Source organism: Pomacea canaliculata, linkage group LG5 (assembly GCF_003073045.1).
Source record: "Pomacea canaliculata isolate SZHN2017 linkage group LG5, ASM307304v1, whole genome shotgun sequence".
Taxonomy (NCBI): Eukaryota; Metazoa; Mollusca; class Gastropoda; order Architaenioglossa; family Ampullariidae; genus Pomacea; species Pomacea canaliculata.
In genome coordinates, this window is record NC_037594.1 from 11,857,769 (window position 1) to 11,878,571 (window position 20,803).

Below are 20,803 nucleotides of genomic sequence, written 5' to 3' on the forward strand. Positions count from 1 at the left end.
AAAAGACGTTGAACATTCATAATATGCCATAATCTCAAAATGGCTAAAAATTAACATTTTCGCCAGTTGAAGGGGCTGTACTTGGCATCATTGGTATGTGGTGACAAACGTAATTAAAACATGATTTAAAAAAATTATGTTTGTTTTTATCATATTATCAGTCACATTTTATAATTATTTTATTATTTTAACAGGTGTTATGCCAGTTGGGGGAGCATGGGCTCCAGTGGCTTGCAAAATGTTGAAGTCTATGGAACTAGGACATCTTACCATTACCATTAGTGTGCAAGAAATCGTCAACAATATCTACCATGTTACAGTTGTCTACAACCAAGACGACTTGGCAGACACATTTCTGCGACAAGGAATTGCTGAGAAGGAGAGTGATTTTCTGAAGCGTAAAATTGAAGAAATGCAGGCCAGGTTGGCCAAATGCAAGAAATAAAGATAGAGAATGTACACTTTCTGCGGCCCCACAGCCTCCTCTGACAGCAAGTAAACTGGTATGGGGCAGTTCTGCAAAAGCATTGTAAACTACTCTGTGGCATTGTCTAGGAGCATGCTTTGCTGCTGCAACATGCAAACTGTTGCCATCTAAAAGCCCTCCAGCTACTTTTCAGCTGGACTAGTCATGTAGAAGTTTCAAAAGTATCAAACCTGTCATACAAAGCATCAGCAGTTTTTATCAATTTTTTTTTTTTTTACACATGTAATTGGTAATGTCACAAGACTTCTTTTAAAACTTATTTGAGGCAAGAATTTGTTAGACCACAGCTGAAATAGCTTGTAGTTTAAAGTTTTGTTGGAATGATATAAGTTTACTATCTTAAATATTATGTTACAGAGCATGCTTGTAATCTGCAGTTAAAGCTTCATTTATAACCAAAAACTTTTAATGGCAGTAGCTGGGAACATTAGAAAAAGCTTCAAAGTGTGTGTAACATTTGCATTATTGTTAATAATAGTATGTTACATGTACAAAAGATCATATGAGGGAATAGGATCCAGATTGAATTGTATGATTCGCCCTTGTAGAAATAACCCTAATCTCCTGGCCACACGAGGAAGTGATGTCATTGGTCTGTGATGGAATTGTTGAGAAACTATCTCTTTGATGTGGTCATGAAATAGTGCATACAGCGCTTATCTATGGTACTAATATCAAATGTAAAATAAAATGACCAATAATCTATATTCCACATAGCACCTGCTACTTCTAACTAGGGCTTGAGACACCTTAAAATGAGAACTGGTGGAACTGTTGGACAAAGAGTATTGAAAACAAGTTGTACTGAACAGAAAATGTCTGTCTGGAGATTTGTTCCTGTAACTTGATCGTTAACAGTGAGAAAAAGCAAAAGTAAAAAATGGTTAATGAGCCATGCATTTTCAAGATGCAAAATTTTTAGACTTACCACTGCAATGGCCAAGGTGAATTTTGTACTCTTTTATTAATGAGTCACAAAAATCTATAAAATTACAAAGTCATCACTAAAATTCATAAAATACACTGTTTAGCTTTCTACATTTCAATGTTGCATCTAGAGTGGAAAAGTACTAACAGTCTGTTTAAAATACCATTATCTTTATCTAAGGCAACAGATTAAATTGCTTAAATCTGTACACATTCTTTTGCAGTCTCCAATATTTTGGGTCTTTAATTCTCTTGGCTTCTGCAATTAACACCAATACTTTATTTATCTTTGCAAAAGTAATATGCCTTCAGAATTCAATACAATGTCAGTCTCGTGTCCACTCCATGCAGTCCATACCTGTGTGTACATCTACACATGTACACCTATACAAATTTTATACAACACAAATTGGTATGTTAGCCTTGTAAGTTAAAAAACCCGTGTGCTACTGGAATAAAGGAGCGTAAAACACTTCTGCACTGAGATGTCAATCTAGCTGAAGGTCCTCTGCACCGACATGAGGTAAATTGGGCTGAAGGTGCTCTTTGGATGCAGAAGGGTGGTGTGCAGAGGGTGCTTTGGATGGAGATTAATGGACCTTACCTCGGTTAGCTGGTTTCCATTCTGGATGGGATACATTGCTTGGAAAAATGCTTCCTGTATGAACATGGTTTCTTGCCAAAATCAAGGCAGGTATTATTTTTGAAACGGTTCCAATGTCTGGCTGATGACCGACATTTCATTTTGTTGCCGCAGTAACCAGCATTATCTTTGAAACAGTTACATTGTCTGTGTGCTTGCAGCATCAGATGTAAAAAAAAAAAGGTTCATATTTTGATGACACTTAAACAGTTTCCATATTTGTGGAAGAAATAGATTGCTGTTGCAGGTTACTGCACTGAGCAGTTAGTCCTCATCTACTGCCTTGAGGAAGGAAATCTTGGGTGTGTCTTTTTGAAATTGTTGCAGAGTTAATTTAATCTTCATTGTTCCTTTCCTGTTTAAAGTTTTAAGGGTCTCGACTTTGTGAAAATGCTTCTGGTGGAAGTCTTTCCTGCCAAGTTCACTAGATTTTGACTTTGCATACAGGGTAACAAAGCACGAAGGTGGGTTCAGCCTTTTTTAAACCAGGAGTCAGGCATGCTGAGAACAGTGTTTCATATTGGAACAATGTTATGGAAAGAGGAACATCAGGCAGATATTTCTTCACAGTGTAGGCCTTTTCATTTTCCTAAGTTCCCCCCCCACCCAAAGAAATTGTCCATTTCACCAGTTTTCATAACCTAAATCACCTGTTCTAAACATAACAGAAACTAAAAAATTGCATTGGTAAATATTTCTCATGCTCAATACAAAATTAAAAATAAGTGTACAAAAAACTATTTTGAAGTAACTTTCTTCAGAGACTATAAGAAATGGAAAGCTATCTCTATCCTTACTATATGGCAGCATCAAAAACTAAGAAGTGGTTTGTTTGATGACACTAAAAAAGTTTCCATATTTGTGGAAGAAATAAGTTGTCATTGCTGCACTGAGCATGCAATAACCAAATTACAAACTAACATTTTATAAGGCCATGGTTGACTACTGTCATCGTAGTTCCCAGGAGTGGGAAGGCACTGCAGCATGGCGATTTCAGAACAGAAGTTCATTGGTTCAAAGCTCACTCACCTGAAAACTTCCCCATACTCCAAGATTGGGATCTAACATCATAGGAGGTGATAGAAAGCAGGCAGAGGTAAATGCTCTGTTTTGTGTGTGCTGTGCCCTAGCCATGACATTCATGGCCCTTGTGGCCAACAGGTTGTGAGCTTGTGTCACACACAAACTGAACTTGTACACCTCTACACGCACTCACTCATTCAGCTGTGACATTTGCACATTCTTAGACAAAGACAACACTAAATCTGCCTCTACACAGGCTGTCAAAAATTTAATAAAACTATTATCCAACACACTAAACGTTCTTCTTAAAGAAAAGTCCCTCATTCACCCTCCACTGCACATACTATCTCTAACTGAATGTAAAAAAAATATCAATTTCTTCCTATATAAAGTCAGCGGCAGTCGCCATAAACCCACAGTCTTTTACTCACGGTCTGAGATTTGGCGTTCTTGTAATAAAATCGCAGACAACATTGCTTCCACATAAATTGAATCTTTCACTGAAGTCGTCTTGAAAAGGTCGGTGCGATGCAAACTTTCGCAAGTCGTGGCTGAGCACTGACTCTTGGGTCAGTGTTTGGTTATGTCCACTGGAGATGGACACCTCCCCTGGGGGAAACAGTGCAACTCTCGTGGCTCCCCGTAAAAGTCTCTCAGTCAGGTGCCTCCTCTGGGGGACGGGCATCCTAGGTTCTCACGTCGGCTCTAGGGTTGACGGTGCTGTAGCTAACGTAGACGCTTCCTCTTGAACAGAGCTCTCGTTTCTGCTATCTTGATAATGGCCGATTCGGTGTGTAGTCCAGCCCCATCTTTCTTCCACTTAGAGTGTCTCGGCACTTCCAGTTTCTCTTTGCAATAAAGGCCCCCGTAGGTTGGCGACTGCTCGCTATAAATTCTTATTCCTAACTCCTCTAGAACATTCTCTCGCAAAAACTAGCTCACATTCAACCGGCCCGTGCAACCCATTTTGCCGGCACAATACATGCTCACTACAATTCCGTGCATCCTTCATTTCTTTCATTCATCATGTCACCTGTCACTTTTTTTAATTCTGCTGGCGATGTTTTGATCAGCAGAACTGCTTTCTCTGAAGTACCTGTGCCTGTGAAGCATATTGAAAATTCTAAGATGGCTTATTTCAAGCAATTTCATGGGCATTAGTAATGATAACCTTGCAATTAAACTTGTATAATAAAGTAAGAAAATGTATTATGCATGGCATACTGAAAAGCTATATATATAGGCACAGGTACAATTTACAAAAAATTTTATAACAACATTGCAACATGTTAATAATAACGACTTTTCAAAAATTTGCTCAGAGCGCATTACATAAATCATGTATAGACTAAATCATTAGCACATACCAGACACAAATCTACAACATACACAAGTGAATTGCACGTTATGCGTGCTCACATTAAGATACCCCACAAAGTTGTCATAGATCAAGGCATGTCATACTGATTGACCAGTCTTACCATGGATGAGATGGAAAAATACCCTGGTGAATATTTTGCACCAGCTATCAAATTGTATGCATACTTGTGCAAACTGAAACAAATCTGAAAAATAACAAAAATCGGTGCAAGTTTTTTTGTAAGAATAATGTCAATACACTCCAATTGGTACATGATATGACCTGCTCGATTCTTAAGCAGTGATTTGATGCAATTTGGCACTGAATCCACCAATTTTGAGCAGTCTTGCTGGATATACTTTGTACCACACTTTTATGAAGGCCTGAATCGACTTTTCCTTGGTAGTGCAGTCCACGCAAGCGTTGCTTGCACATAGACAGTTTCTTAATGTGGTTAGGATCAGAAGAGTTTTCAGGCCGTTGCTGTGATTTTATTTGGTTATCCTTGAAAAAATTATTGACTTCTTTTGCAGTATGACATGGGGGCAGATAATACTGGAAAATGCTAGATCAGTCAGGGAATAATGTGTAAAGGTCTGGAACAAGTCTTCTGCCAAGCAGCTCAATATATTGCTTTCAGTGCGTCATGCCATTGACTGTGTGTAAGAAACCAATGCCATAATAGCTAAAACATCTTTTGTGGGTGTTTCACACGTTGGTCGATGTGGGCATTCTGCATCTTTTCACCAGGTGACCAAACATTGTGACTATGCTGCTTCATTAACGAAGAAATGAAAACCAATCTCTAGTCTTCCAGAATCTAGTACTTGTAGTTTAGTCTCCATTTGTAGGGCTTTCGTCGGGAGTTGCTTTATTACTGGTCTATAGGATTTTTTACCTACCTCCTTGAGGTGCCTTCGAATGGTTGATGAACTAATTTCTATTCCTTTAGCCCTCAAATCATATTGGTTTTTCTAGGATCTTTTACACTTTCCCTGGTCAAGTAGGTGACATCTCCATGTAGTTTTGCCAGCCCACTTTATCTCAGCAGATCCTGTTTCATTCTTCATTTTGAAATGCAGCTCAAAGATGTTATTAGCTTTAAGTACTCGGAGAATCATCTTTTCAAAGCTGTTGCTCCATGACAAAGCTGCATTACGACTGTAACAGCAACAGTGGCTAGGTTGGACAGTCTGGTTCAGCCATAACATCAGGTTTACTACAAAATCCAATCTTTAGAAGTGTCTGCTTTATGGATTTGAAATGTCTGTTTGCTGATGTGGAGGGAATAATTTAGGGATTCAAGAACAAGTGCCTAAGGAGGATGCTCCACATCTCGTAAGAGAGCATAAATCTAACTACTTTAAATGAAGCATGACGACACTTAAAACACCACGAACCCCACCTTGCAACAGTTATGCAGTGTAAACGGATCTAGATTGGTTATGTGACCCACCATGAAGAGTTATCTTTTAATGTGCTTTAGACGATGGTTGACGCCACGGTGGTGAAATAGAACTGATTACAAATGTGAAAGAGTAGACTGGATGGGGCCTTATCAGCTGTGTCTATCCTCAACCTCCCCAGTGACCAGTGATGGATTTTACCTACTGGTATCGAACATCTGCAGCTAGTTAGCAAGAGGGAGATCTTTGTACCATTTCGAAAACTGCAACTATACTCGTCTGCTGCCACATGGTACTTTAGTAGAGGGAAGTCTTGATTGTTAACGATGATTATCAACTTTCTGAAAGGCATCTGTTAGGATGTGATGTGTGTTAAGAAGACGTGCATGTTGATTAATTGTAAATCTCAATAATTGACTGAAGACATAGTCGAATTTCTGTAACTCAAAGCTTCAAGGGACCGATAAAAAGAATCGAATTAAGGAAGTTCGTTGAAAACAAAATTTTTTTCCCTGTGGATGTTTAATTTTAACCAAATGTTCATTTCTTGTCATTCTTTTAAAGACACTGGCACCATGCGGAGGCGTGCTTATTGCACACGTGTTTCCTATACAGAAACGGAGCACAGGGTCGATGGGGAGGAGTACACGATTTTACACTTTCCAGTGTATTTTCAAATGATTTTAACATGCTGACTGGCTTAAAATTATTCGAGTTGTGAAAGTTATTGGCAAAGCCGATTCAAGCTACAGAAGTTAAATATGCATTGATTTGATGGGAAACCAACCACTTGGTGTTAAAAATTTCAGTTAGGGAATTTCAACATAAGGAAGGTCAACTTACATAAGTTCTACTGTATATGGTACTTAGTGACATACAAATGGTGCCACTCTTGAAGATTCAACATATCTGCAGATGGCAGTGCCAGTAATTAAACAAAAAATTTAGTGTAAATTATTAGAAAGGGATTTTACTGGGTTCATTATTTTGTCAAATAGCCCCTGTATCTGATGCAAGCCAGAATTTGTCTTGGAAATGAGTTGTACAAGTTTTTGATGTATTTCACATCACATCTGCTCTGTATGAGCAGTTTGGGAGGCCAGCAGTTATGATGCTCAGTTAACGGTGAACACTTTGAATCACTTGTTTGCACTGCAACATGTACTTAGCACTACTCATCATGAGTGGTTTTTCACCGTTTATTAGCCATCTTTCTGCATATTTACAATTAACTGCTGCCTTGGCTAAAATTTGGCTTTAGTATAGTTTAAAATCATCGATTTGATATATCTAAATGAATGCAAACAACCAACAGTTGCAATATTATGCAAGGTCCCCCATGGCTTTTAAGAGGTGATGGGGTTCCTAAACAGTTTTAATGATCAGCTCTTAAAAAAAAATGCATCAACACAAAAAAAAAGCAGTGGCGGACACCCCCTCTCCCTTTTCACACACATCCATGCTTGTGATTAAGAAAGACAAATGCATTCTGGGATGACTATTTCCTGCCACCTTTTTTCATTGGGAAAAAAGAAAAAGCATTTTCAAGCAGCATTCATATTTTTGTCTATAAAATTGTTGTATAAATGCATGTGTACAGCCCTTAATACACTAAGAATCAGTAAAATAAGATCTACTGGCTCATTTTGTTGATGAATGAAACGTGTTGCCTAGCACACTAATTCTTGTGACCAACAATTTGTTAACAATTTTCCCACACTATTGAAATACATAGATGGATGGTCTTGGCAAGGGGAGTGGAGTTGGAAATCTATAGCCTATGTAATTGCGCTGCTTCACTCCAGGTTTTGTGTGTGCAAAGTTGCCAATGACTTATTCAGCATGAACTGTGATGCATCCACACACGGGAGGCTCCAATGTGGTTACAGAGATATTTTCTTTAGTAACACAAGGTCAGAGTCTTAGATGTCAATCCATTTGTCCTAAGATATCGTTTTGCAACTGGTGAACACCTTGAGGATCAACACCAGGTAACCGTTGGCTTTTCTCACATTTAGCCTCTCTCCAGTTTTTTGCACCATTGCTTTGAGATGCTTTTTGTGAAGAGTTTGTATGGCCATGAAACTTTGAAAAAAAAAAGGTGCATTGATGAAATTTCTCTGGTGCTTTTTACCCCATTGATTTACTTCCGCATAGAAAATCCAAGTGCATGGTGGGAAACAGTGTTTGCAGGATTTCCTTGAGACTTGGTCTATTGGCATTGTGAAGAGGTGGAATCGCTATACATTTTGGAGGATTTTTATTTTCAGGAATGAAAAGAAAACAAAGCTGTTTCAGTCTAAAGTATCTTGTTGCATCAAGCATCAGATTTGCTGAAATTGTGGCAAATGTGGATCGCTTTGATTTTTCTTTTAACATATTCCTCAACTTGATGGCTGACAATACACAAATAAGTTTAGCCTATCAGGCTACTTTGTTCACTGCAACGGAGACTGAGCATCTGACCTCTGTTGTGTAAATCATGTTTTGGCTATAGTGAATGTATTTCTGTCCAGGTGATTCAAGAAGGGCGTAACGAAAGCTAAAAAACAAATATCTGCTGCACCCTAGTAATTTTATGACGTAGGTGATGTTCCTGTATTAAGTTCACTGTTTCTTGGGAAGTTTTGTTGCCTAGCTTTGATGGCTCAGAAAATGGAAACAGCATATTGTACTGTTTGCATTGATTTCAACCTTCGTGGTTGTAGTTTTCACATAACTAATGCACGAAGTTTTTTCCCAACTTCAATATGTTTATTTCATTGTGAAATACCCTCATTCAGTCATCAAGTACATTGAGGGTTCATTTTATTTTGTCTGATGCTGAAAAACATTAAGGTTGTAGCAAAAGTTGATGTTAAATATTGATGTTCTGAGATGTTTTTATTGCTGATTAATGTTGAGTGATACTTCTAAGCCTGTTAAGATTCTTTATCTCCTAAGTAAACCTCAAGTAATCTGCAACTGTTTTATCTGGGGCTTTTTAGGATGTAAAGTCCCTTTTTGAGATTTTCTAAACCCATTAAAAATTACTTTGAAAAGCAAGTCTAGGGGAAGCTTTGTCTTATTCACCACAGCTTTATCATGCTATCATTATGGTTTTCATTATCATCAATATTGGCTTAGACTTGGCCAGAACAAGTATTGAGATTATATTTGAGCTTGACACTTATTTTTTAATTCATCCTTTGAAATTGTGCATATTTTTTGGTTGTTTGAAAGTATTAAAAGACCTGCATAGGTGGAACTTGATTGGTGATGTGTAATTGATGATCAAACTGATCCACATGATAGAATGCATGTAACCAAGTTTTCCATAGTAACAGTTTGGATTGAGAGGTGTTTGAATGCTGCAACTATAAAATGGCATTTGCATGTGCACTCACCACACCCTTAACAATTTTCTGTATAGGTGTGGATGTGTTAAAAGAACCTTCATGACTGCCTGTCTTCCTCAAATAATGGATTACAAAAACTATGTTCCTTCATTTTTCAATGAGACATGATTGTTACAGTTGAAAAAAGACAGTGGCACTTCGGTGATGAACAAGTGAAAGGGGAAACATTATAGGGTAAACTCTTTGGAGTTTTATTTGCAAAAGAAATGTGGCATAAATGGCAACATTTTTTATCATAACAAAGAGTCATGAAACCAACACTTAATTGTCCTTGGTACATCTGCATTTTTAACAAAATTAGCCATCAGAATTTAAGAAAAAATATTATGAACTTAAATCTTTCCTTATTGGGCAGCCAGCATTTGGGCCATGAGATATTGTACACGCCTTCCTTGTGTAAAGAGGCAGAATACCTCTAAATGATATGAACACAACTCATGAAAGAATACATGTTACAAACTGAAAGCTTTCACAGGCTGATTATTATATTACAAGATTGGGTTTTCTCTTATGTGCTAAATTTAGTAAACAGAGGAAACATTTATCACCAAAACATAGAAACCATAGTACAGATGGAAAGTTGGAAAATCAAGGATATATAGAGACTAAGTAAACTGATATCCAATTTGGCTAATCTTTGACTTTTATTTCACAAAATTCCCAACACTACTAGTTTCCCTCTATTATTAATTTAATTACAATTGTTCTGTTGCTAAACCCACAGAAAACAGTATCTGATAACTGTGCAGCTTGTAATCTTTCATCTAGAAGGATTCTAGACCGTATTTAGACTTTCTATACCAAAAGTCTGCAGCAGAAGCATACACTGCCAACTTCTTAACCAAGAACACATAACTATAATAAGAACATTGGAGAGAAAAAAGTAGTTATAATATGTATGGTCCCATTAAGGCTGCTTTTCAATCTATTAATGACAATGTGAATCTCAAAAAAGAAAAATACTGTACGTGCATTGTAAGCTGTAAAAAATAATTTTTATGTACATGCATCGACATTTACAGCCATTTCATGAAAGCGGCATGAATGAAAAAAATATATATAGTAGGACTTAAATAATTTAGTACTTCAAACAAATAATGTCATCCTGGATGCTATGACACTGTACATCAAGCAGGTCACATGGACAAATACATGCAAACAGTGTGCTGCAATCACCTCAGTTGTGTGCAAATACTTTCCCTCTTGCTAAAGGCTTTTAACATCTCCTGTGCTCAATTCCCATCCCTGTTTAGTTGGACAGAACCTGATGCATTTGTTAGACTAAAAATAAAATACTAAAATGCAAATTTTTCAGATTCCAAGGAGACCAAATGCCTGTGAACACCATCACATGCGAGTGCATACAAGTATATGCTTTAAACTTCTTCAGATAATGGCAGAGATAGAAGAATGTGGCAATAAGTCCATGAAAGTTCATCTAAGTTTTAGTTTCTTATAAAAAGCTGAGGTGGAATTACCACAGGAGTGAGAAGAAAGGGTTGTCTGCTTGGCTGAAGCCACTCCTCTTTAGTGTGTTGTCTTCCCTGTTTCCCCGTCAGCTTCCTCTAAACCACTGACATGCTCTTAAACATTCGCAATGACAACTTTAATTCCCATTTTTTGGTATCCTTGAGAAGTGAGTGGGCGGGAACTAAACACATACATAAATGCATGCACCAAAACGTCTCTTGTCGCCAAATGGAATGTAAATATTCAAAACGCTGTCACAAGCCGTACTGAAGAACACTGAAAAATAAGGATGGGTGTAATGCAGGGATGGGAACCTTTTTTTCTGTCATGGGCCAATTCGATGTTTATAGCATCATTTAAGGGCCATACAAATCATCAACTTAAAACTTAGCCTGTTATATTTCATCAAACAGTTACCTCGCCCATAAAGTGATGGCTGGAACTGTTTTTTCCAGTACCACATCGGCATATTTCATTATTTCAAAATGTACATCATCATTATGATTCACTTAATATAAATTTATGTTGCTGTGAAAAAAAAAATCTATATTGAATATTGAGGCCCTCCTGTGGTTGCTTGGGAGGGCCAGACCAAATGATTTCCCAGACTGGACATTTCCCACCCCTGGTGTAATGGTATGGGTCTTATAGCCTTATGACCACGAGGGGATATAGTTATGAAGCATTCAGAACGTAAAGGGAAAAAAACTCTCTTGTTTTCGGAAGTTATAAAGCAGTGTCCAGACTATGCAGATAATGCATTACCAATAAAGCCATAGATATAATGTGATTGCAAAGACGTCCGGTAACAGCAACCAAAACACCTACAAAACAGCATCAGACTAATGAGAGGTTGAGTTCACATAAAAGAATGCTAAAAAAAAGTCCAAATCTTGATAAAGGTGCACAAGTCACAAAAAGTGCTTTCTCAAATTTCTAGCTTCTCTTTCTTTACAGCCAATGTAATTTAAAAGTAAAGGTAATCTCCTAACCATTTTTTTTTTTTTTAGTTAAGGGGTGAGGTGTCTTTCCTTCTTGCTGTTTTACCCTCCCCCAACCTGAGACCCAGTCCCAACCGCTGCCCGAATAGGGGAAGTCTGCTGTGCTACACCACTAAACCAGTGCACCTCTTGGTTTAGACACTATGGGAGGTAAATTATCAGCAATGAAGTTGGTGGACTGGATTGCAGAAACCCTCACAGGAAACATCAAAAAAGTGCTACAGTTAATGGCTCCAGATATGCTAAGGCATTAAAAGAATCCTGGGTCATGAATCCTGCCTCTTTTCTGTGTAACTCCTGTGGCTGACAACTAGCTTTCCTTTTTTCTATCAAACCAGACTGTAGATTCATGGGAGCAGACAGTAAGAAATTCACTTAAAAATAGATTCTAATTAAAAGAATAGAGGCATAAAAGAGGTGTTGGACATAAAGGATTAACAAAGTTGTCTGCATTCTATGGCACTGACGATACTTATTCACACAAACATAATCATCTGGACGCTCACATCTTCACTCACAATTCACAAGGCTTGTCCTTGCCTTCTCATCAGAGACAGGGATAAAAAAAACACACATCTAAGCCACTTACGCTTACCACCCAACACATTATTTTATTTTAATAGAGACCCAATCTAGCTAGATACCTCATGTGGAGGGAGTCCTAACCCCCAAGGAGCCATACAGCTAAAACAAGTATTCATTTTAGAATTAGTGATCAATAACCCAATCAGTCACCAGACCATGTAGACCAGCTACACAAAAATTACTGTCCTGGCTCAGATATAATGCTTCCAAAAAGCCAGTGTCCAAGCTATGCGGTGATTTGTTAGAGCCAATGCACATGCTGTCAATGAGGAAACTATTTTGCATCCAGTCATTTGTGGTTTAATCTTGCTACATTGCACAAGTAACTATTTCCCTTATCTGGATGACCTTTTTCTCCCTCTTTAACCTTTTGTCAAATCCCTAGGTCGGCCATAGACATAAATATTATTTTACTAAGAGTCCCACCCATGTTTTCAAGCAAAAAGACTCTACATAGCTGCAAGACAAACTTTTGTCTGAATACATTTCGATAAGCACTGATTACAAGCCCTGGCCTCTGACAAGTGCACCTGTACAGAAGACCCTATTGACAGCTATGCTCATGCAGAAACCCTACTGAATCTTTAGAGGCAGGTTTCTGTATAGCAGAGCCAAACATACTAAAAGGACTTTTCTCTCATTTTCTTCTTTTCAACTTGTTTCATCCACTCCTGGACCCACACATTGCACAGTTACAATAATTATCACATCTATAGCATCATTATATTAAGGTAATATAGATAATTCATCACATCTAATGATGATCAGAGATTACCACAAAGTCATATTCCAAATTTGTTCTGCAGTTTTGGCAATGACGACATGAACTCAGTCTGTCAAACTGCATGGATTTCTGAAGCATCATAAGACAAATGAAATCTTGCTAACCACAACATGTCACAGTTGCCCCCACCCAAAAGTACACTTAAGTAAGTTTTCTGACCTGCATAATGCAGTCATTGCAAATCCTCATTCCAATGTGCAAAAAAATCAATTATTGACTTGGTGCAGATACTTCTTCTGGGAACTACTGTAATCTGCCACTAAGGACAAGATGCATGACAAAAATATTTTAAAAAGTAATAATAGGAAAATCTGTGCTGTTAATGTGCACAAACATTTCGGCTGTCTTGGGTGACATAAGGGATGGTTGTCTTCCATCTATCTGCAAACCGAAGAAAAGGGCTGAGTGCATCAGGTTTTCCTCCACTAAACAATATAAAGTTGCTTTATCATGTCAATGTGTTTTTCAGGATATGATATTTTAAAAATAGCTGCATGCTATTCCAAATTGATTTTGACCAGGAAAGAGCATCCTGTGATGATAATCATTCCAACAGCACGTGAACACACACTCTCTCTCTCTCATGCTCTCTCACACACATGCACTCACAAGAAATACACATTTGCCCATGTTACTGACTCACTTCATGCGGTCAGACATTCAATCAGTTCTCGGTAAGGTGAGTCTTGTGAAGCAACTGTCTGAAAGGTGGATATAAAAGTTCGGCGATGCATATCTTCTGTCAGCTGCCGGAAGAAGTCCAGGGCTGCCAAGCAGAAGAGTTGACGATCCACAATCTCCAGCTTGCCCATTCGTCCAAGGACGTGAGGAAACCTGATGACTCTGTCAAGGCGCCACATTCAAGAGCTCAACTAAACAGTTAAATTATTTTTTCAACCTGTAAACTTAAGAATGAGCTAAATGGAAAAGAACTCACTCAAAGAAAAGAAAAATGAACTTTGTCCTACAGTAAAATTAGTTTTAGCAAGGTTAAAAAGGTAAACCAAGTGCCTTTGTGCTACTCGACTCAACATCGACTACCCACTCAACATGGCCTAATGGTTACAGTAGCCAAAGACACTTCAAACCCAAGAATGAATAACCTTGTAACCCGGGGTCGAACCCTTGGTTTGCCGGTCACCTGACACATTCTTCAATCAAAAACTTAGTGTTACCTCCCTGTGGAATAATGGGAGGGTATAAAAGTTTGTTACTAATACTAGGATGCTCTTTAGAGACATACATCTGAATCATTTGAATCATCAGAAGGTGTATGACATCAAAAAGGCAGATGAGGCAAAAGGATACAGAGCTTTCAGCCATAACATTAGTAGAGGCACTGATGAAAAAGCAGGTCAGGCTCCAAGTGGCCATGGCTACAGGTGATCGCTGAGTAAAGTTGGACAGGGACAGCATCACCCACTCCTGCACCAAGTTCTGCTGGCTCTGCTGGTGCAGGTTGTTAAACACCTAACAGACCAGCGTATTAACATAAATCACATAGCAAAACAGTACATCCACATCTAACAGAACAGCAGATCAACACAAACACCTAACAGACCAGCACATCAATATGAAACTGGGTGAAATGCCAGCAGAGAGGCCATGGTATCCTGACAACTTGCCAGGATGATGTTTCATCCATCACTTTAATATAATGCAGAAGATAAAATAACTCTCCTACCCTAACAGTCTCGCTCATGTTCTCCTTTGTAACTTGCAATTTTGCAATTTGGTGAAACAGCTTTTTCTAATCATTTTAGAGGGACAAGATAGTACCTGGAAGACGACCTTGGCAATCAGGTGTGGATATGGTTGCTGGCTGGATAAGAACTCTCCGATGACTTTATTCATGATGTCTTGTGGTGGGAAGAAGTCAGCCAGAAAGGCAGGCAGAAGTCTTGTGATCACCCGTGCTTCATAAGGATAGCCCTTCTTGATTCTGTCGAGCAGCGACAGCAAGAAGAAAAAAAAGATTTCTTTTTGAGTTTTGCAATTCTCATCATATGGATTAGCATTAAATGTTCATCTAGAACTCTGATCTTTAAAAAAAAAAAAAAAAATTCTGCTATTAGTACACTGGGAGCTCTGTCCTTGGACCACCACAACAGGTGGTGTCACTGAAGAATAATTCAGTAAGATCAGAGGCACTTGCAAATGCAGACATGAATTACCTGTCAAATAGAACGGTGACACGCTCCATGGCCACAATGAGAGACTCTGGATCCTGGTAAACTGTCTCAAAAGCATTGCTCACTAAAAAGGTTGGCTCATCCCTTGGTCGGGGGCTGTACTGGTCAAGTGACTTGCCTGCAAGAGTTCCCAGTTTCACGATAAAAGATAAAAACCATAGCAGTGAAGCAGATAGTTACAAATACCCAAGGGGAGTGAAACAAAATGTACTTGAAACCATTGCATAATAGAAATTTAATGACACTTAAGTTTTTTTACAAACACAAAAAGCAATCCTCACCAGAATACATGCAAGTGAACATAAGCCCCAAAGCAGGAAGGGCTCTCTGTGGGTTTGGCAGACACAACCTGCAACCAGTGTTGGGTCATGTTGACCATAAGATATGTTGGTCAGTTGTCTCCTAAGCATCATGTCTTCACATTCTCCAATGTAATATATAAACTCTATGTTCCTCTACCTATGTATGACTTGCATGACTTTTACGTTCCCGTGCTGGTGTGGAACTTTCACTGAAACAGCTGCAATGCTTCCTTGTGGAAGTTTTTACATTTACTGCCTGAAATCCAACTACAACAGCTTCCTTTACACATGCCAACAAGAGATAAGCAATGAATTAGTAGCTAGAATGATGAGAGACTGGCTGACTGAGTCACTGGATGACCTATAGAGAGGCAGGATGAGGAAAGTGCAGCAAACCTGTCCATGCTGAGTTTGATGATGGACTCGGTGTCGGTGCGTGACATGACATCGGCTAGCAGCAGCCTCTCCGTCCCCTTCATAATGGTCAGAAAGACTGCTGTTGACACTGTTTCCTCGCTGCAAGCTGCTGTAGTAACTATCAGCTGGTGACAGGATTTATGAATTATTACCAGATTAATGTTGTTCTTGCATGCTCCCACTTATTGCTTGCTCTATCTCTTCTGTTCTCAAGCAAATGGCAAATCATGTAGCACATCCAGCATAGACATATGCACACAAGTCTGTACAAATATTAGTATAATGGTTTTCTTTCTGCTTGATTTTGCATTCCAAATTAAAAATACAAGAGAGCTATTGAAAATGAAATACAGACGAAAATGATAATATAAAATCTTACCTGCATCATCTTGGAGGTAAAGTCTGTGTCTTTCAGTTCATTGTGGAAGTTTTCATGCATGTAGAAGGCTGTGGCCCACAGCGTTATGACAAACTGCTGGCTAATAATGCAGGCTCTGAAATTCATCAGACAGTCAATGCCACTGACCATTACAGGAAGTTATGGTCAGTAGTCACTTTAGGAGACTACAGTTGTAGTCACTACAAGAAAGTGTGGTCAACTGCTGTACTTGGTGTCTCTGTAACAGTCTGTGTTCATTAGCTACAGCAGGAAGTTACTGCTAATCACTGCTAGAAATCAAGTCTAATCAGAGCAGTCAAAAAAAGGAATAATAATAATCATCATCATCAATCCTGAAAGTGATCTCACATCTGTTTGCCCTAAGGATAGTGGTAATGGGACTGCACTGCCAACCAGCATACTCACTGTGACACTATAGCAAGATGACGGAGAATAAAATCAGCCATAGTTGGCAACAATGCACGAACGATGTCACTGAGTCCGCCTTCCAAGAGATACAGCATTCCATGCAGGCAGGAGATCTTGGTGGGTAAGTGTGTGCTCTTCAGACCATTGTCCACTGTCTTCACAATCTTCTCAACTGTTGCAGCATCCTGCACAAGTGTAAGTAATGTAGTGCCACAGAAAAGCACAGGTCAGTATAAGAATTTCGGTCTGCATAACAGTGCAGGTCTGTTGGCGCAAGACAAAAGTTATATTATTCCTTGACAAAATAATTATGCATTTTATTTATGCAAGTTTGAGAACATGTCTGTGTTTCTGCCACAAATGTGTTTAACTTATGGTTTAAATAAACAATAGCAAACAATAATAGAGGTGTTCGTTAAGCACAGAAAAAAGACCACAAATGCAGCACAATAAGCACTGAAAGTCGGGACATTTCTGGGAAACCTTTTGAGGCCAGGTCACTACATATTGGCTAACTTTTAGCTAGATTCAAGTTGATAAATACATCTAGCCTTACCACGCCTATGACAGCTGATGCTTTTGCCAGTCCTACAATCAGGTACTGATTGACAAGCTCATCCTCTGAGGGATGGACTTTCAGTACGTCCAGCAGAGTGTCAAGCATAAACTCAAATTGCTCTCGCTCCATGAACAAATCTGACAAGCAGACCATCTGTAAAAAAAAAAAGAGATCTACATATTCTACTTCAAAGAAATTAACTAATACTAACTAAATTTACATCAAAATCAGTGTGTAGATACTAGATACTATAAACAGTGTAAGATGGAGTCGTTACATGACGGTTAACATGACAGACAGTATTGCCAGGGAGTTATGAATAGTAATTCAGGGATAGTACTTTGTGATAACATCCTTAAAAACAAAAGCCAACACAAAGAACAAAACTATAAAACAGTAAGTAATATGTAAAAAGGAGTGTTGTGGCCTAAAACAACCAATAACAAACCAGAACCAGAGACAAAAATCTAACAAAACATAAAAACCTTAAGTCTGTTGGTAAATTCCTATCCTCTTTAAAAATGAAAAAATAGCTACGAATGTATGGCTCTAAATAGAAAAGACAAAAGGCCTGATGCAAACAACTGATGGTGGATGCTCTGGAGACCATGACAATTTATTAAAACATGCACAACAGTAAAAATTCCGACACCAAGAACAAGGTGGGGGTTCACAGCAGGGTTGCACCAGGGATACAGAAGGAATATACTCTGGCCTTGAGAAAGTGAAGATTGAATCCAGGACCATGTGATTCTCACTGCAGTGGTGACAAGCAAGTTGTTGGTTGTTTTTTTTTTTACTATACCAGCCCTGACTGTGAGAAAAGGAAAAAAGCAAAGGAATACTGACTGATTTGACCACAGCATTGATCAGCATGAGTGGTGGCTTGGGGTTGTTGTCTACATGCAGCCATGCTCCATACAGCTCCAGCAGAAACTGCAGACATGAGTGGATGTCCAGTCCACTCAACGACACTGATCGCTCCCCATGGGCCTCTCCACTGCTGCCTCCTGCACGAGATGCCAAATGCACTCGGACATCATCAGGCTGTGGGCTGTCCAGCGAGTCTGTAGTGTCAGATTCTGCAAATGCTGGTTCAAGGCTGCCCACAACTGCCCACACTGACTCCAGTGAAATCTGGACAGAATACAAGTGTCTGGAAAAGTCTATGGTAAGATCATAAAGGACATGGTATGGATGTTAGTCTGTTGTGAGATCACGATCATACAGACACGGCATGAAGGTGAGTTTAATATCTTTTGTTAGTTTCTAATGGACATGCTGGTGTCATCATCCTCCTGTAAACCAGAATACAGCAGATTTCTCCACTGTACAGTAGATTCAATAAGCTTTACACAAAAGAGACAAATGGCATCTACATATAGATTAAAATGCTCAAAGAACAAACAGACCAAACATATAAGCAAATATACAGAGACATATCAACAGACAAATACACCACCACACTGTCAGAAGACAACAGAAAGGTCTGACATAATGTTGAGGCTATGTCTACAGCTGTGTAGAATGATTTGAAGGACATGCAAGTCAGCAGACAACATCTGTTACAAAGTACACAACGCAACAGCATGTACCGACAGAGATGCTGCATCAACACAAAGGCAGTATAGAACAATACACAAGAGATCACTGTTCAGACTATGCTGTTGACCTACATAGATCCAGACTCTTTAACACTGGAAAATGTTGTGAGAGAAAAAATAAAATGGTCCAGAGATAAGAGAGTTGTAGTGAAGGGGAAAAGATGTCACTAAAGAAGCTGGTCATAGAGATCTTTAGTTGGCAAAAACAAAAAGCAGCCTGGCACAGGTGTAAAAAACAATCCTGAGTAGGAGGTGGCACAGCAAAGGCAGTCAAGAAAAGCTGACCAAAAAAAAAAAATAATTGATGAAAATTCATGAGAAACAACAGAGAGAAGAAAGATGAGAAAACTGATGGACAGCAAACAAACAACCACAAAATATGCCACAACACTGACCTGTCCAAGTCCATAGTCCTCGCAGCCAAACTCTCGTTCCAGGTTTTCCTCAAACAAATCGTAGTGAATAGAATCTATCTTTCGCCGTGGACTGCTGTATGGATGGTGTGTAAGACGATCTGGCCTGCATGAGCATGTACAGATATTTATGCACATACACATACAAGAACACACACATCCACACACACACTTGTGAACATTTTAAATGCTTCGACTGCCCTATGTCTTTAAATTTGACAAACAAAATTCTTCAGAATGCTTGGTAAAATGGCATTATGCCCTTATAAATGTATGTAGAAAAAAATAAATGCTAAAATAAGGAGAGTGGTTACTTACTTGATAGCACACAAATTACGCACTTCTTGTTCTATGAGTCCTCTGATCATTGATAGCTTTTTCCCACATCTGTCAGTACATCAAGTAAATTCTTTTGACAAACAGCAATTTCAATGGAAGAACTGCACAATGGAACTGCACACAACAGGTGCTTGTTTATCATCACTAAAGACCATTTTCTGATACCACACAAAAGACAGAGAGAGAAAAAAAAATTGAATATAAAGCTTATATCACTAAATCACCCTTGCATGCCATAGCATGCTGAAAAGCAGAAATGATGCCAAATACTGAAAGAGAAAGCAGTCAGCATTCCCTCCTTACCTAGTCATGAGGAAGGCCAAAGGTTTATCACGTGGCCGAATCTCATACTGGCTGTTGACAGGGTTGCCAGAACAGGGCACATACATGGCCTGCAGGAGAAGGGCTGTGATGGTTCGAACTGCTATCACCATTCCCTGAGACTGTTCTATCTCCTCCTAGACAAAGTGATGTGCTGACTTTGGTAGCAGGCTACTGGCTATGCCCCACTACTTTCAATTATAATGAATATGTCATGCAAGAAACTAATTTGTCAGTGATGTCAAAATCCAAGAGTGAGCCCCCTGGCCATACAAACATTTTGAATGTTAAAGAAATCATATAATAAATTGTTTGATTTTAGAATTTTAGTGACCTGTGTGCTCTCCCTCTTTCATTAAGTCATGAAAGCTGTTTTAAATGGCAGCATTGCACAGCTAAGCATGCACACAATGTACAGGTTTAAACTTTTGACTTGCATTCTTCCAATGATATATGGATATATTCAGGCAAATTTGTACAGAATTTGCAGTTAGAAGAAACATCAGTCTAAATATTCTATGGCTGTAATGTATGCACTGTATGGATGAGTAAGCAGTGTACTGAATGTGAAGAGTTCACTGGGCTTTACCTCTGAGGAGAGGGGTTGGCCTGCATGGGACACTGGGTTAAGTACACCCAACAGACTCATCCAGCTCTCCTCAAACTGTTGCCGATTAGTCCAGCCTGGTCGTGGAACAGAGACATCAGCATTATAAATGAGGGCAATAGCAAATAATGCTAACACTCCTATTTCAGTTCACCAA

General features: G+C 38.8%; 2 protein-coding genes across 3 annotated transcripts in view; one reads left to right on the forward strand and one right to left on the reverse strand.

The window, feature by feature from the left end:
* The window catches only part of LOC112565190 (tudor domain-containing protein 1-like), a 32,927-nt gene extending 23,829 nt beyond the window's left edge, over positions 1 to 9,098 (forward strand). For both annotated transcript variants that reach the window (XM_025240522.1, XM_025240523.1), the window contains exon 23: positions 195 to 9,098. In XM_025240522.1, the coding sequence (XP_025096307.1) occupies positions 195 to 445 (251 nt within the window). In that variant the 3' untranslated portion in view covers positions 446 to 9,098. The remainder of the gene's footprint in view (positions 1 to 194) is intronic.
* Positions 9,099 to 9,417: 319 nt separating this feature from the next.
* LOC112565189 (huntingtin-like) overlaps positions 9,418 to 20,803 on the reverse strand; it is a 32,477-nt gene continuing 21,091 nt past the window's right edge. Inside the window, 16 exon segments of the mRNA XM_025240521.1 lie at positions 9,418 to 13,465; positions 13,728 to 13,918; positions 14,393 to 14,406; positions 14,408 to 14,554; positions 14,864 to 15,026; positions 15,259 to 15,394; positions 15,558 to 15,625; positions 15,975 to 16,120; positions 16,375 to 16,489; positions 16,801 to 16,988; positions 17,360 to 17,515; positions 18,212 to 18,499; positions 19,362 to 19,485; positions 19,698 to 19,766; positions 20,022 to 20,176; positions 20,629 to 20,723. Coding sequence (XP_025096306.1) covers positions 13,729 to 13,918; positions 14,393 to 14,406; positions 14,408 to 14,554; positions 14,864 to 15,026; positions 15,259 to 15,394; positions 15,558 to 15,625; positions 15,975 to 16,120; positions 16,375 to 16,489; positions 16,801 to 16,988; positions 17,360 to 17,515; positions 18,212 to 18,499; positions 19,362 to 19,485; positions 19,698 to 19,766; positions 20,022 to 20,176; positions 20,629 to 20,723 — 2,054 coding nt within the window. The 3' untranslated portion in view covers positions 9,418 to 13,465; position 13,728.